Source organism: Gallinula chloropus, assembly GCF_964237585.1.
Source record: "Gallinula chloropus genome assembly, chromosome: 17".
Lineage (NCBI taxonomy): Eukaryota > Metazoa > Chordata > Aves > Gruiformes > Rallidae > Gallinula > Gallinula chloropus.
Window position 1 is genome coordinate 10467307 of NC_140102.1, and position 16853 is coordinate 10484159.

The window sequence follows — 16853 nt, forward strand, 5'->3', positions numbered from 1 at the left end:
AGAGTATCCTTCATAGAGCTGCCAAGACACGGTGGGACTGTGGCCTACGTGTACCAGTTGGGAATGTGCTAAGCGAGTCGCATTTAAATGGCAGGGAGGCTGTCTGCCTGTTTCAGAGGAGGGGATCTCTGAGATGCAGGTTGCATGTCTCCATATTATTTTTTCAAGCTGATAGGCTTAACGCTTTCTGAGAGCCCTGCACACAGAGGGAAGGCTGATGGGCTTGGGTTGCTGGCTGCCCCACTGTGCTGCTGCTCCAGGACCAGCTCTTTTCCAAAGGTCCTCATTACTAATCTGGGTTCCTGTTGCATTTCCGCAGTGTCCCAGATGATAACGTTAATCCTCGTACTTGAGTTTGCCCTCGGGGCCGAATGCTGTCCTGGGAGCTCTGCCTGGACAGAGGTGGTGCATCCTGCGCAGCCAGATTCAGATCAGCCAAAGCCCTCCCGCTAACTGACGTGTTACCTGTTCTCCCGCAGCCCCAGAGCCCCAGTCACGGCCGGAGGTGGGAAGATGCCCCCCGCCCCCATCTCAGAGAGCTCCCGGTTCAGAAGGTAGGAGTGGGGATGGTATGTGTGCAGAGCAGCTCCCCACGGGGTCCTGCTGAGCGTTAAGGGTTAAAGCCTCACATGCGGGAGAAGTACCAGAAAACATTTGCCTTACTACAAAACCCAGAGGGGAATGTTTCTTTCTAATCACCTCCTCAAAGAGATGCAAAGCAGAAGCTCTGGGCTCAGCTTTTGTCGTGGCACTTCCCCTCCCTCTGCACTGCCCTACCTCATCCCCTCCTGCATAGCAGGAGAGCCTACTGTTAGAGCTGGGCACGGCAGGATTTTTACCTGCCGCTGTCAGTGAGCTTGGAGCAGAGCTGTGTATGGCACTGACTCACACGTGTCAGATCCACTCTCTCTCCCATCCACGCCCCCCCCCCCCCAGACTCTAATTTGCCAGTGAATTGTTAGACACCAGCATGTTCACCTCTGACTTGCCAGCAGACTGCCTGAGGGCACTCCATGGACAGACAAGAGGGTAATGTGCTAAATTCCCCCTTCCCTGGGGATGAATTTCATGGGGATTGCTCCTGTTAGCCACACTTCCCAGCAACAATAACAAATTCACTTCTTCCCCCCCACCCCTTAAAACCCTTTCCCGTGCAACTAGAACGGCTGGGAGAAAGCTGGTTGTTAACTAGTCATGGGTAATTAATGACTCCACCTTCCCCATCAATCAGCTGGGAAAAGCCAAAAGGATTTGAGTGCAGGTACCAAATATGTGTTCTCTAGACACGCTGATGCGCAGCGTGCGAGTGAAGCGGCAGCGGGAGACCATCTCCTACCTTTCCGTGGGAGCAGCAGCGAGTCATGATACACATCCCACGCTCTTGTCAGGTGAAGAGCCTGAAATTCCCAGCGCTGCTGCTGCTGCTGTGCAGTTTCATACTGTGTGGGATGTTGATCCATCTCGCTGCTAGCTTGAATCTGACCCAATTTTTGCTCTAGTTTTCATTTTCACGTTCTGATTGTGGTTGTCTCTTCCACTTTCTGCAATTAAAATACCGGCATTAGGGAAGCGGGACACGGAGGGGGCAGACTTGGTGCTGGCTTGTCTTTTGTAGCAGAGCAGAAAAGCATTTCTGCATCCTGTTTTGTTTGGTAGCGGCTGTACAGGTAGAAGTAGAGGAGATTTGACCTTATTACCATTTTCAGCTGATCTTCCCCCTTCTGATTTATTTTTCTGTTACATAATAAATACTGTCCAGTTGAGCTACAAGTTGATGTTGCTCTACAACCTCCCCAGTGGTACTGAGACTTACTTGTTCTGGGTGTCCCCAGGTTACTTGAAGGAGAAGTCTGTGGTCTTCTGTATTGTCCAGTAGCTGTATGTCGGGAAGGCACCTTCAGAGGTGCCAGGAGCCAGTGGACCACCTACTATAAAATCCTCCTCAAGACTTTTTAGGCACTCCAACCCCTTTCCTGTAAACAATTCTGCCTTGCAACACTAAGCATTGGGATGCCTAAAATTCAATATGCTATTGAAAAACCCCGTCCCTCCTCTGGTTAAACTCCTTTGTCCTCTCTGCGTGTCCCTGCCGTTGCCTGCTCCAAAAGGCAGTAAAAACAGAACTAAAGGGATATTGTTCAGTTACAGAAATTAAATCCGTTTGGAATACGCTTTGCCTGTCAGAGTGAAAATCAGACATCCCAGTAACATCCCTGACCAAATAAAAAAATACTTTATTGGGAACCAATCTAGGCTGTGAATCTGCTGCAGGCACATGGCAGTGCTCTTTGAAATGAACACAGCTCCTAAACTTGCTGTGCAGGATGTAGCACTGGCTCACTGAGACCGATACCCTGCTTTTGACCTCCTCTTCTGGAGCATCTTTGACCTTTAAACATTTGTATAGCCATTTCTGGACAGGAACAGTAGAACTCCCACCTTCACAGAGGCACAGCGACTGTGCTGTGCCCTGCAGCATCAGACTTGATTACTGTCTCTTAGCACTTGTAAGCACTTGTAAGTACAAAAGCTAATGGTCACACTTGCAGAATAAACTAATTAAGGGAAAATGCTCAAGTCCTCGGGTTTCTGCTCAGCCTGCCTTCGGGAAGAGCAGTGCCCTGAACAAGGCCTAAAACCGGTGCCTGCTCCGCTGTGAGGCTCTTGGATCCCTCGCACTAGCCCTGGAAGGTGCCAGTGGAAGGACTTTGGTGCCAGTAGATGATACGCTGTGTCAGTACACACCCGTGAAGCTCAGCTGAAAGGGTGCTGCATGCAGAGCAGCCTCAGTCCTGAGCTTGAGAACAGACGTGGTGCTGCGTAGCTGAGCACCCTGCCACAGAAAGCCGGCGTGGTACGAAAAGGAGCTGTGAATACAGAGGTTGGGTAGGTAAGTGAAGTTACATTGTCAAGTGTGTTTCTGGTAGTGGAGAAGACATCTGTGGGTGAATGGATGCGCTGCTGCAGCATCCCAGCAAACTTTATCACACACTGTTAATCACCTGCTTGGGAGGGAACAAGCTCAACACAGTCCTGACTCTGATAGCAGAAATGAAGAGTAAATAAGTCTGTGCTCTGGAGATGAAAATCACATCAAATCCTTGGAATAGCCAGAAGGAATTTTTTCCTGCTTACTGTTTAAGGAATTTTTTTGTTTTGTAGGTAAGTCTTCAGCTGATGGTTTTGGTCTTGTCTCTATTTGTTTAAAAGTGCGTTAGCAGTAAATCAAGGTGCATTTCCCCTGTAGGGTTTCCTGTATGTCAAAGCCATGTTAATTCTCTTTGATTTTCTTCCCTTAGCCCCAGCCATTGCTGCAGATCCTTCCTCTCTTTGTCCCTCTGGACATCAAAGGATTGCAAGGGGACAGCCCTGGAGAGAAGCTCCTCCCAGCTCATTAGCCTCCATAAAACAGGAACTCACCTTGGCTAGCTGGGCTTGGAGTCCCATCCTCATCCCGGTCACTCTTGACACTGGATCTCAAAGGAAGGGCTTTTGCCGGCTTCAGGAAATCAGACCTGCTTTTCAGGAAATCAGACCAGCTTTTGAACTGGACTATCTTGGTTCCCCTTGTAAGAACACTGGTGGCTCTCTCGGCCGTGCAGCCTCCTGGACTCCACAGTACATGGAAAAATGCAAGCTCTACCAGGTAGGTAAAGGAATCCCTCCTGTTCCTTACTGCGCGGGAAGATCTGACCCCAAGAGCATGCAGTCAGTTTAGAAAGAGAACAAGTGCTCCTGGAGGGTTTCCAACACTCGTAGTACTGCACGTGTGGCTGGAGAGGGTTTCCACAATGTGGGGGTTTTGTAGGCGTGAGTGAGAAATTGTGGGTTTGAGTGTTCTTTGTAAGGCAGCAAAGGTTTACTCACGGTTGTGCCCCAGACTCCCTTACCCGTATCACCTTGTGCGATGTGATCCATCCCTGAAGAGTAGCGGTGTTGGGTGTATGTTGTCTGCAAAGTACCCTGAGCCCCTTCGAGCTGAAAGGCTGCAGAAGGTTTGGAAATATTAAGTTACTAATAATAGTTCCCATACAAGCTATTGGGGTTTTTTTTAATTTCTTTTCTCTGCTTAACCCCCACTCAGGCATCCCTCACCCCTACCAGGTTCATGCTCAAACACAGGGGGGTTGTGATTTCCTTGTGGGTTTATTTATGTTTTTCCTTCACCAGTCTGCAAGGGTATGATCGGATTGGGCACAAGGACTGATAGGCACTGGGAAATGGAAGGGCCAGTCCAGAGGTACCTGCTTGTCAGTAACTGAACCCCAAATTTAGTCCTGGGCTTTACTGTGCATCAGAAGGAAACAACTACTTGCCTAGTTTAGGTATGCAGTCCACGTACACACGCGTTAGAGGCGGCTGGGTGTTCTCAGCTTCCTTTCTCTATCTCTGCAATATGTTGTTTCATTCATAAGCAAAACACGTGTGATGACTCAGATAATTTCCACCTTCACCGTTGTTTTGGGGGTTTATAAAGCTGTCCAGCTTACTGATCTGATTCATACCAACTTACACCACTTCATGAGAATTTTGACTTGAAAGCAGAAGAGCAGCAATGAAAAAAGCAGACTGTATTATGGTATTTTATCATGTTAAAGACTCCAGCTGTTGGAGAGGTCACATCGTTTTCTTACTGAGCTTTTTCTGGTGCGTGACCCCATGCAGCAGAAGTGTTTCAGGTGATGACTTGGGTGCATTTGAGAGGTGAAGCCACTGTGCTTAGAGAAACACAGCGCTTTCCTTATTGCCAAAAAGCTCTCTGGTTCTGAGAAATGAGGTTCCCTCCAGGGGGGCAACGTGTTTCTGCTGGCATTTATAAGGTCAGAAAACTTGGAGGGGGGTTTGGTCATTGGCAAGAATTAATTTCTCGGATGGTTTTATATCTTGCTGTGTATTTCTTCTCTGTGGTCTCTGGATAGCTGCTAGTGTTGGACTTCTTCACTCAAAGGTAACAGCAGCAAATGTAGTAACAAGAGATGTTACCAAAGGAAAGAAATATGCCTTTTGCCTTGTTGGAGTTTTCCCTCTACTGCAGCGCGTGTCCCATACGTTTGGGGAAGGCACAACAAGTATTTTGACATCATAGCATTGTCTCCATAATTGACAATTGAGAAACTCCTTTAAATTTGTGGATTATACCCCAGCATCTCCTATGCAAAGCTCTTACCCCACACCCCCGACAAGGATTACTGAGTTGACTCAGTTTCTCTTCCCTTTACATCTCCCACACAGGAAAAAGATACGTGCTACCTATTCCAGACACAGAAACTGATCAGCAAACTGCTCTTACTTGCATGCCTAACAGCTTTCAAATAAAACATGGAGTAGATTGAAGATTTCTTTAATTTTCAGTGCCTTTATGATATCAGCTGTCTTCCTTTCCAACCTAACCCTGGTATAACGAATGTGTTTTAAAACATTGCCACCTGCAGTGATGCCACCGTGATGATGATGCTAATACTTTAAAAACTGCTTAGGACTAAAATTCTTGGAAAACATTTAAGTCTCTCTGAAATAATACTTTAAGTTACAAAGAACAGGAAATAGTAGAAGTGCCACTTGAACAAGTTGGGTTCAGTGCGTGGACACCCCACAAACCTCTCTGTGCCTCAGTCCTGGCACCTTTGTGGGGGAGATACGCGTGATGTGCACGAGCCTCCGCACTTGTTACATAGCCACAAGCGAGGGGTGAATTTGCAGTGCCTTGCAAGCCAGCCTGTGGTTCTGCAAAGTGGATCCCAAGAGGATCCTGCAGATGGATCCACTGCTGCCAAGCCCAAGAAACCCATTGAGGCTGTGGGGATCCATTTGCTGCCTGTACCACTGCCGGGACCCAGATCCCTGTGTGAGTGGCTCCTGTCCTCTTCCTCAGCCTCAGCCTGCACACACAAAACCTGCAGCATCAAAGACTTAAACTACATTTTAAAGTGCCTGCTGCAGTGTTTGTGGCACGCGCTGCTCCTTTCCCTGTCTCCTGGAGCATCTCACTCGTACGGGTGCGTTGTGGACTCGTTTTGGTGAAAACCAGATTATAACATCTGCCTTTGTTTTTTAATTCAGTACTGAGCCCCTCTCGCTTCAATTCCTCTTGATTGCAGTGGAAGCCTCCCCTCACGAAGGACTCCTGAGATCCACCTTGTAGTCTCATTTAATGGCGTTGGAATTTGCTTACAAAAATGTTAATTGTAAAATTCATTTGGGGAAGGAGCGAGCATCTGTCTCAGCTAATCAAAATCTGTTTGCATGCATTTGTGGCTGGATGACTCCTGTGGGAAATCAGCCCAATTTTATTGTAACTCCTTTTGATACATGTGCTGCGCTGAGCTACCCAATGCATCGTCTCGTGGCAGCTTTCATGTCTTTGCAAGAGGATATGGGGGAAGCTTTAGTAAGAAGATGTTAACAGGCTAATCTTAGTGAGCAAACTAGGTGTCACTTCTTAGCCAGTTCATTAATGTTGGATCAAAGCAGAAAGAAGGGCAGAGGGTATCTTTTTAAAATGCCTGAAGACCATTGCAAGCTATCAAAATTACATTTAAATGCTTTTTACTTCCGAATGCTGTGGGAAGAAGCCCTTAGACTCACTTTTTTTTTTTCTTTTTTGAAAAAATGTCGCTTTCTGAAAAAAACTTCAATTTCTCTGGAAATAGTGGTCTCCTCCTCAGGTTCGTTCCTTTGAAGACGTTACTCAGGAGCTCTGTAACAGGGTGAAAATTCCCCTGTTCCTTATACGCTCAGAGTAAGACCTGATGCAGACCAAGAGGCAGAAAAATCCTCCCTTTTGAACAAAAAGCTGTGCGTGGCTGATAATGCATCACCCAGCAGCAGTGGCCTGCACTGAACCAAGGACCAAGCTGCTGTGGGTGCTCGGAGCTGAGCAGGTTACCAATGCCTCACTCAGACCACAAGGCAGTGTCAGTAAAGCCTTAGTGGGTATGAAATCAGTGCCCCAGGAGCTATACCAGGTCATGTTTTTGACGTGAAATGGAACTGGGAGTTTTTGCTTTGGCTTTTCAGTAGAGAAGCAGCAATCCTGTGTGTGTTATATTGAGTGAAGGGCTCACGTTAGGAGGTTTGTTGATCCAGCTGTACAGAAGAGGGGGATATTATCACCACCAAAGACAGTTTCTCCGAAATAGGTCCCCTTTTCTCTTCCCCAGGACCACAGTGAGTCTCTGCCTGTAGCACCAAGTGCAGGCAGATTGCAGGCAGCTCCTCTGATGTGCCGTGGTGTGGTGTTAATGGAGAGGCACCTTCCGCCGCAGTCACAGGCTTCTCTGTGGTCTCCATCTCCGAGTCCATTTCAGAACATCTGTTCTGCTTTCAGAATAACCCATGGTCCAGCTCTGTCACCTCCCTTTCTTGCCTCTGCTTAATTTGGCTCTCTTGCCTAGCCTTCCTTTGTCCTCTGGAGAAATTTTTCACCTCTGCTACCACCTACCTGTCATTTTCTCCCATTACCCACCAGTACACTCAAAATCTTTCCAATCCTTTCGGCTTTCATTTTATTCTCTAGCTAAAGTGTTTTGTGTCACCCTGGTCACACCAGAACAGGAATAAACGTGGACTGTGGCTACGTGCCAGTATGAGCTTTGGAGCAAAGTCAGCCAGGTTGAGGTTGCACACCACACAAACCTCTACAAAAGAACTTAACAGCTAAAAAGAAATGTGTTGGGAAAGCCTTTCCGCCTTCTGAGCCAACTGAGGAACAAAAAGCCTTTGAAGGAAAAGATTGGGTTTTCTTTAAGGGGTTTATTGTGGCACAGGCTCCCTATATTTCTTGGCAGGACCTGGGACCTTCATGGGTGAAATCAGGGTGCTGAGCTCCCTGTGCTGAACCAGCCCTGTGCGCTGGTTTGGGGCTGAGACGTACCGTGGCCAGATGGGAGGGGTGACCGGCCAGATGTGCGGACCCTGTCTGTTACAGGGCATGTGAAAGTTGGTAGTTCCCTGTACCACAGGGAGAGGGCTCTGAGGAAGTGGGGGGCTCATGCTGCATCTCAGAGCTCTGTCTCTGAGCAGGAGAGGCTCCTTCGCACCCGCTCCCCTCCTGCCTCTCTAGTTACTGTTTTCTCTCTCTCCCGGTAGACGTGAAAGCGCCGTGTGAGGCACTTCCTTCTCCCAGCCTGGAGCCCTACCCGCAGAGCTCCATCGTGGTCACCCTTGAGGACATGGGTCTCTGGATGAAGTTTCATCAGATAGGAACCGAGATGATCATCACCAAATCTGGCAGGTGAGGGGAGCAGGATAGCTGCCCACAGCACACCCCTCCAGGCTGTTACCACAATGCTCCGAGTGCTCGTCTCTTGGGTGGTGCACATTAAACTAGGGGTTTTTGCCAGTTACGCACGTTTTCCTGCCTCTGGCCAAAGAATTGCACTTTCAGGCTGTAGGAGAAGTCCTAAGTGTGAAGTGCAAAAGGTCACTGTGGGGCTGACCTGTTGAGAAAACTTCTGTACTCTTACCTCAGCGCTGAACCGATGTTCTTCCTGTGGCTTTGGGGTTGCTCTGGGAAGTGCCCTGGCCTTCCTTTGCCTCAGTCAGTGGCAGCAGCAATTCAGCAGTAAGTACCTGGGTTGGAGCCTGCATTTGCAGACAAGAACATGGCGTAGAGTAGTAACGATCTGTGTGTGTGCAGACTACTCTAGAGTGTAAATGAGTCATGCATTGTGGAGCTTGCAGAGGAAGAATAAGGAATTGTGAAATTGTAATCTATTATGTCAAAACTGCTGCGAGCTGAAATAATCCCTTTGGGGAGGGAGGTAGGTGTCAAAGCCTTTCTGCAGAGTCAGAAGATGAAAGCAGTGGCAGGGAGTGCTGGCACGGAAAGCTAGATGAGAGCACGTTTTCTACCCACGCTAGAAAATGCTCTGATCTATCCTCCAGGTCTGTGAGAGCTGCAGAGGGCCAGGAGCTACGTGCACATTCCAGGTAGTTTATTTTGAGTTTCGCACCGTTGTTTTACAGGAGTCAGAGCACAAAAGCAGCAACGGTGCCATCGGTGACCACCACCCTGTTTGCACCTTTTCCACCTAAGCCCGTAGGATATATCAGTACAATGGCAAAAACCTGCAATAGCTGGGCTGTGGAAATACTACTGCTAGAACTTTGCACAGCAGTGAGTAAGCATGGCCTGCTGCTCGATCGTTACGCAACAGCCACTTTGTAGAGAAATCCTTATGCTGTATATTTAATTTCTCCTTCAGGCGAATGTTTCCACAATGCAAAATCAAAGTCTCTGGCTTAATCCCATATGCCAAGTACCTCATGCTGGTAGACTTTGTGCCAATGGACAACTTCAGGTACAAGGTAAGTACCTGCCTTGCTGGCCATGCTGATAAATAAATTGTCTTTGGACAAAGTTCAGAAGTAATTGGTGGATTTTATGCCTCTCCGGAGTTGTCAGTTTTTCTTGGGGGGAGCAGCTGGAAAGGTAACTGATTTTCATTGTAAGCGGAGCAGTTTTAATCATGATTAACGTCAGGCTTCTCTGACAGCCTTTGGGAGAAAGGAAAAATGAGGCCTAAATTTGGAGCTGGTTTGGTAACGTGATTGTGGCTTATAAGACAGAATCTGCTTCTTGTCAGATCTGTGCTTCACAGGAGCCCTCTAAATCAGCAATGAAGCAATGTTGCTGGGGTTCTGTAATGGAAGTAAATATTTTTAAGCTGTAGATTTTCATCTTTCCCTTCACAGTGGAATAAAGATCAGTGGGAAGTTGCTGGAAAAGCAGAGCCCCAGCTCCCTTGTCGCACCTATGTCCACCCAGACTCCCCAGCTCCTGGCAGCCACTGGATGAAAGAACCTGTCTCCTTCCAAAAGCTGAAGCTCACCAACAACACTCTGGATCAACATGGGCACGTAGGTTGTAGCTGGCTTTTGTGCTGTGCTCTCTTGGAATTCATTGCAGATGGATGGGAAGGGAAATAAGTGGGATTTGTGAGAAATTAGAACATGTGGAAATGAAAATACATCCAACTGCCCCCTCTTCCTTCCCCAAGCCAGCCCTTGTGCTCTCGTAACTACCTGCGAAGGGTGGAGACACCAGCCCCAGGCAGGCCTCCCTGGTTAGAAATGGATGTCCTGGAAGTCTCTGCAGGAGACTTTCCCCAGTGTGTTGGCAGTGGTTGCACGTAGAAACTTTCTCCTTTGTCTGTCTCTGTGCCAGATCATCCTGCACTCCATGCACCGTTACAAGCCTCGCTTCCACATTGTGCAGGCAGATGACCTCTTCAGTGTCCGCTGGAGCATCTTCCAAGTCTTCAGCTTCCCTGAGACTGTCTTCACTTCTGTTACAGCCTACCAGAATGAACAGGTACAGTGTGCAAGTGCTGCTTCTGGACACATTGCTGAATATTCTTTGTCTTTATAAATAACATTAGAAATCTTGTAGAGGAAGGTAGTGTCTTCCAAGCTAGTCAAGCTGGGTGCCTCTGAGGGACAGTGGAAAGAAATGGGCACTTTATGGTTCGTGTGGAAAACATCTGCTCTGGGATAAGATGAGTCATGCACCTTAATTGTATTAAGCGTGCTGTCAGTGATGAACAGAACCCTAAACACAGTAAAAAGCAGTAAAAAGCTGAAGTCCAGCTATAGGTACTGGCACTGTGTATTTCTCGAGTCAGATGAATCCCACCCAAATTCCTGCTGATTCTGGCAGTCATTTCTCTCTATCAGTTCCTGATCAATAATGGGAGCTCAGATGCTGCAGCAATGGCATGCCCAAAACCCTCAGACAAGCTGTCATGATAAATACTGAGGTGAAGGTCTTGAAACAGTAAAGAACCCAACCAGTCACCATGATACTGAATCTCATCCCTTTTATTTTAAGATTACCAAGCTCAAGATTGACAACAATCCATTTGCTAAAGGTTTCCGTGAGCATGGGAAGAACACTCGAAGGTAAACTGTTTTTTCATCTTTCTTTGTTACTAGAATCCACTTGTGAACTGTTGGGTAAAGCTCTGCCAGCTAGCTCTGCTGAGCCTGCTGCATGGTGAGCTCTGCCTGCGTTTGCTCTGTGCAGCCTCCTCCCAGGAGCCTTGGGAAGTGGGGGAGATACAGGATTTCCTCCAGAAGTGTGGAAGATGTGACAAATTTGAGAGTTGTGTTCCCTTACAAGTTGGAGCTAGGCTGGAGTCTGAAGTGAATAGCAGTGATAACGAGTCCACAGTAGATCAATGTGTCTCTTGGAGATCAGCTTGATTCTGGCATTGGGAAGCTTCTCATCTCCTTTCCCTGTGTGTGGAAAAACGTTTCTCCCAACAGGAGACTTTTGTCTGCAAGGGGAAAGATGGGTACCAGTACCAGTGAGTTGTGTCTGGTCTGAGGGCAGCCAGTGGATGACAAAAAAAAAGCTTTAAGGCAAGCGTAGATTGGCAGCAGAGAAGGAAAAAAGGGCTTCTTCCAAGCAGAAAATGTTATAAAAATATATGAGGTTTTGTTTTGTGTTGGTTTATGCCTGAAAAAAGTCTTATTTCCTGATGGAAAAGGCCCAGACTGACTTCTTTTTTTACTTGAACTCTGAAAATGTCATGGATTTTCTTCCTCCTCCCAGTGGGATCATCTCTGACTAAGCTTAGACATTTTCCATTTAAGAAAAAGCTGCTTTCAAGTGAAAGACCCACCCTACTATCCACATACCTGTGTGTGTAGCATGTGTATTCAGCATCAAACTACACTTATGACTGATGCAAAAGCTCCAGTGCTGAGTGTCCCTGTGGGTTGTGCCTCTTGTATGAACTCTGGCTGGAAGCGCACACCAGCGACAGCAGCACAGCTCACCCTGTAGTTCAGCTATGGCAAGCATATTCCCTGAGGGATTTGCTTTGCTAGGGGAGATGTAAATCACAGAATATCAGAGGGGTTCATCCCATCTTTTTCTCTTCTGGGGCTTGTCCAGCATCACTTGAGTATTTATCTATGCAAAAAGCTTACATACAAGCTACCCCCATGTCTTGTTTCTTTCCCAGGGAAGGACGAGCCAAATGCCAGAAGCCTAGTCCAGCCAAGGGCCAGAAGAGGAAACTGCCAGAGGAGAAGGAGTCTGGTGCTGAGGAACGTGGTAATATTCATCACAGCAAGGCCAGAGAACGACTTCTGAACAGTACCTGGGCTACAGGAAGGAAGAGAAATAGCAACCTAGCCCCCTTCCTTTGGGAGAGCAGCCTGGGTGCAGGCTCTGAAGAGCGCTGCTGTGTATGGCTTGGAGTCTCCCAGCCTGGGAGTGACCCACAGGCTCTGTTCACAAGTCCCTGGGCATTCCTGACTGCCCCTCAGCCCCCTTGCTTGCCATGGGTGATCGTAGGCTGTGCTTCCATAACAATTCTCTTAAATGGCAATAGGAGCTTGCAGCATCACCTGTCACTTGCTTCTTGGTTCTCATTGATGCTGTTTGTGCAGCTGGGCTGTGATGCAGATGTAGGAACTGATACCATAAAAAAACCCCAAGGCTTTATTCCTTCTGTTAGGTTGTTTTTTAAGAGAGGAGCTACTACCTTGAGGTAGTAGCACAGCTAAGAAGAGGAGAGGACAGGACTGAACACCACAGTGTAAGGTCAGAAAAAGCTGGGAAGGGAAAATGCCTTAAGCAGCTACGAGTGCAGGAGAGGTATTAGTGTGTTTCCTTCCACCATCCTGGGATTAAAGCAGCTGCCAGCAGAACGTTGTGAGCTCTGTCTTTCTCTCCCCCTTCTCATTTTTTTCCATTCTTTCTTTTCCCCACTGTGAGTCAGATTTTGAGAAAGATGAGAACGTGGAGGTGAAGGAAGAGAGTAACCCCGTTGTGGTCAGCAGTGGATACCCCTTCTGGGTCTCGGAGCCCAACGGCAGCCATGCCTTCCCTGCAGCATCACCGGTGCCAGCTGACCAGAGGGAGGGTCTGGCAAGAGAACAGCAAGTGCCTACGCCAACCTACCAGACGTATCGGTGAGTTCCACCTTCTGGTGCTCATGTCCAGAGCCACCATTTAACTGTTGGGATTCCTTCTTTTCTACTGGGCATTTCCTAAGAAAAACAGCCAGTGGGAGCAAGGAAGGGTGCCTTTCTGTTGGACAGCATACCTGGGTGGTAGGAGATAGATTAGCATGGCGATAGCTCGACAACAAAGCCTTTCTGTGTTACTTCAAGCCCACTGATTCTGGGCATACTCATGTCTTAGTAATGCTCTGTGTTTCTGTGTCCTGAAGTGCTCTTGCAGCCAGCTCTGTGCACCACAGAGCTAGCCTGTCTATTGGAGGAAGTGTGTTGGAGGAGTGGCAGGACTCCAGTGACTTTTTTTGTACCCACTCAGTTACTGTTGCAAATTCAGACTTGACTGTGATGAGCCCACACTAGAATTAAAGCAGGACTAGAGCAGTCTGAGCTTACCTTCTCTGCAGTTCAGTTTTTCTTTGTGTGACAGCAAGGCTTGGACTAAAATCCACACTACCAGTAAGGTGAAACAGTGGGCAGGGGGAAGAGGCATGCTAAGAGCTTGCCCTGCCTTTCCCCCAGGGAGCTGTGTGGGTTTTCAGTGGTTTTCCGCTGCGGTAGGTTTGACTCGCTCTCCTCTCTGCCCTCGGAGCTCAGGTTCCACGAAGCTGGGGACAGCCAGCAGCTTCCCGCCCGCGACGCTGCAGCCCTGAACGACTTCCGGGCAAGGTGCCATCCTTTGGATCTCGCCACAGTGCCCGAGCACGACTCCAAACAGCTCCCAGAGGGCTTCACTAACCTGCCTCCGCTCCCACCGCCTCTGCCTCCTCCCCAGGACTACACAGGAGTGGTGAACATGGCACTAGACTCTGTTGGGAAACCCGGGGCCCGAGCACCCATGTACAGTCCGTACCCCACCGATCAGGGCCTTGGCCAGTGGATGGTGCCTCCCCACAGCCAGTACAGGGCCATGAGCTACTCAGCCTTCTCCACAGAGTACAACACCCAGGGGGCTCCAGGACATGCCCATGGGACCATGGCGGAGTGGAGCCAGTACCCTCTGTTCCCCTACGCCTGCTGGTGAATGGGGAAGACCCCTCCCAGTGAGAGAACTGAAAGAACATTGTAAATGGGATCCAGTTTGCTCGGGGGTGTTGACCTTTTGAAGCCTTGCCCGCACCAGGCAAAGAGGCATCGCTGCAAGCTGTGGCGTGGGACATCTTCACTTCCTTGTCTCCTTGCACAACACCCCTCACTGTATTTCACAAGCGATGGCTAAACTGGTGGCTGTCCCAGCCGTGTCGGTGTGTGTCTGACTGAATCAGTGTCTTCTGCAGTGGGTTTTATCCCAGAGGGAGAAGGAAACCATGGGAGCTGCCAGAGCAGTATTCAGAGCTCTCAGTCCCAGGCTGTTTGCATCTCATGTTTGGCAGTCCCCAAAATCCCTTTCTCCCAGGACTTGCATGCAAGGAGATAGGGGCTGAGAAGTTCCAGTAAGCCAGCCAGGTCACCAAGAAGCTGTAGAGAATTATTGCAAAGATGCACAAACCGAGCAATCCCAGTGCCCCCTTGAGCAGTTTCCTCACGTAGTATAGTCCCACTAAAGCTAGTCTTGCCTTTCTTCCAGCAGCATGCGAGAGTAACGTACACAGCGACGTGTGTGTGGCTGGAGAGCAGCAGCGGGTCATGCAGGCAGGGAACAGCGACAGCAAGGCTGTTTGTTGTGTCTGGGTGTCCCCCCTGCCCAGCCCTCTTCTGTCACCCCTAGACTCAAGGTTAGTGAAACTCTCCTTTCTGTGGTGGTGGAGGGCGGTTGTTCGCAGAGCACGGGGGCTGCTCTGTGGGTTCCAAAGGCTCATGGCTGTCAGAAACCCCGCCGTGAGCATCGGTGCTGGCTGTGTCACTCTGACCTCTTCCTTTCGAGGGAAAGGAAATGTTTTACTGTGAACTTCCTTCTTCCACCCCCTGCCACCCCTGGAGAATATCAGTCATAGTTGGGATATTGTGCTACGCTGAGCAAGCTCTGTCAGTAGGCAGTTCTCACCAGCCTGGCACCGCTCCTCGGGCAGGTACTCTAATTAATACCCTGTAGTCACCAAGCTGCACACTGTGTTGCTGGAGAGCTTGGCACCTCCCAGGCTGGTCAGTGAAGTCGTCTTGCTGCTGGTTTGGGAGTCTATAGGGATCTGCTTCTGCATGTAGCGAACAGAGCAGTCTCTCACCTCCTTTACCTCTCTGGTCCCCTCATGGGGAGGAGCTGTTCTGCTGCATTTCTTTTTATCTTCCTGTTAGAAGGGGGAACATCCGTGTTTGCCCGACTGGTGGAATGGCCCTGGCAGTGGGGTCTTGTTTGAGATATAAGACGTTGCTTCTCGGGGAGGGTAGACAAGATAGACGTGTTCCTAGGTGTTATTTAGGCAATGTTTTCTTGTAACTCCTTGAATAAACTGCTGTGTGGCCTGCAGCCATCCGTAGGCAGTGAGGTGTGTCATTGAGCCTGTATGCCAGATGGTTTTATCCACGTGTGCAAGATGTTGTCTGTCAGCAGACCTGGGCGGGTTTGTGACCTCAGGACCAGTGTGCAGGTACACTGGGAAAGGCACTGCGCTGGTCTGTTGGGGTACCAGGTCCTCACTGTGCCTGTGTGTGTGTGTGTATAGCGTAGGGGTGTTGAGCCTTGTTTATTGTTAAAATGAGTTTGAAAATAGCCCTACAAATCTGTGAAGCTCAACTACTGTGACTATTTCCTTATTTAAATAGTATATTGCTAACTGCTTTTGTACTGCCATTGTTACTGGTACGGAGCAGGCAGGTGCTTCCCTCGGCTTCACAAGGATGAGTGTGAGATGTGCAGTGTTTACCTAAAGGTTGGGCTCCATCACACTGTATGTACAATACTCTGTTAGCCTCTCCTCTGGTAGTGCCCTGACCAGCAGCACTTTACACCTGCTACGCGTGTGGATGCGAGTGGCTTACTGAACAGAGAGCTGTTTGGGGAGAAAAATGGGGAGGGATTGTCCTTACCTCCAGCTTACTGTGATGTCCTGCTGTCTAAATGCCAGCTGCATGTCTGACCATTAGTTGCTGATTTTGCTGCCACTGTTTTCCACATCTCAGAGGAGGGATGAGAAGACTGGCTGGGGAGTTTGGTGCCTTTGGCCCCACGTGCAGGCACCCTGGGGCTGGTACCTGGACCCCTGCGGGTGTCCTCCTGGTACCCTGCCCTGATCGCAGCCAGGCTCTGCTGATGGGGAAAGGGGAAGTAGCACACCCCTTCAGAGGCTCCCTGGTTCTGTCTCTCTCTGGATCTTTGAAGCTGGGTTGTATTTCCCTTCGACACAGGGCGCTAATGAGGATGGAACTCGTGCTGTGGGGAGTATGGGAGCTGAGGAGAACTGGGCAGCACAGGGAAACCCCTGTGCAGATCTGAGTGTAATGTTCTTTGTTTCAAACCTTCAGAACCACTTTTTGGGTGCTGCCCCATAGGCATGTTGGTAGAGCTGGTTTGGCAGGCTGGGTAAAAGACTCAGACTTGTGCCTTGGACAAGTCCTTAATTGCTCATCAGCCTTCTGTTGCAGCAGGACTCCTTGCCCATTGTCAGTGAATCACCCAGCTCCTTACAAAAGTACATTGACTTTCCTCACTCTCCCCTCTGGTTGGAGACTGCTGCTTGGCTGGCTTGTGAGGCCTTTGGGAATGTTGCCTGTTAGGTGTGTGCTCTGGACTCTGCTGCCGCCTCCTCCCTTTGCAATTCCCAGTGTCTTGTTTCCTTCAGCTGTGGCTCAAACGCCTTTGCACGCCTGTGAGATAATGTAATGCCTGACAGCTTCAATAAAAGGAAATGGGACGTGTGGAAGGCAGGCCATTAAGAGCAATAAACTCAACTCCAAAGTGTGCTTTTTGTGCATCTCTCTTGAGCACGCTGGTGGCTCTGTGTTAG

At 49.0% G+C, this 16853-nt stretch overlaps 1 protein-coding gene across 1 annotated transcript; it reads left to right on the forward strand.

The window, feature by feature from the left end:
- Window positions 1-1291: 1291 nt before the first annotated feature.
- Window positions 1292-13996, forward strand: LOC311198163 (T-box-containing protein TBX6L; the record flags this gene model as incomplete). The annotated part of the gene is made up of 11 exons (XM_084272059.1): window positions 1292-1388; window positions 3300-3646; window positions 6651-6739; window positions 8063-8233; window positions 9207-9309; window positions 9697-9861; window positions 10169-10315; window positions 10832-10902; window positions 11973-12064; window positions 12735-12927; window positions 13570-13996. 11 exons carry the CDS (start codon window positions 1292-1294, stop codon window positions 13994-13996), a joined length of 1902 nt encoding a protein of 633 aa, XP_084128185.1.
- Between the last annotated feature and the right edge of the window lie 2857 nt (window positions 13997-16853).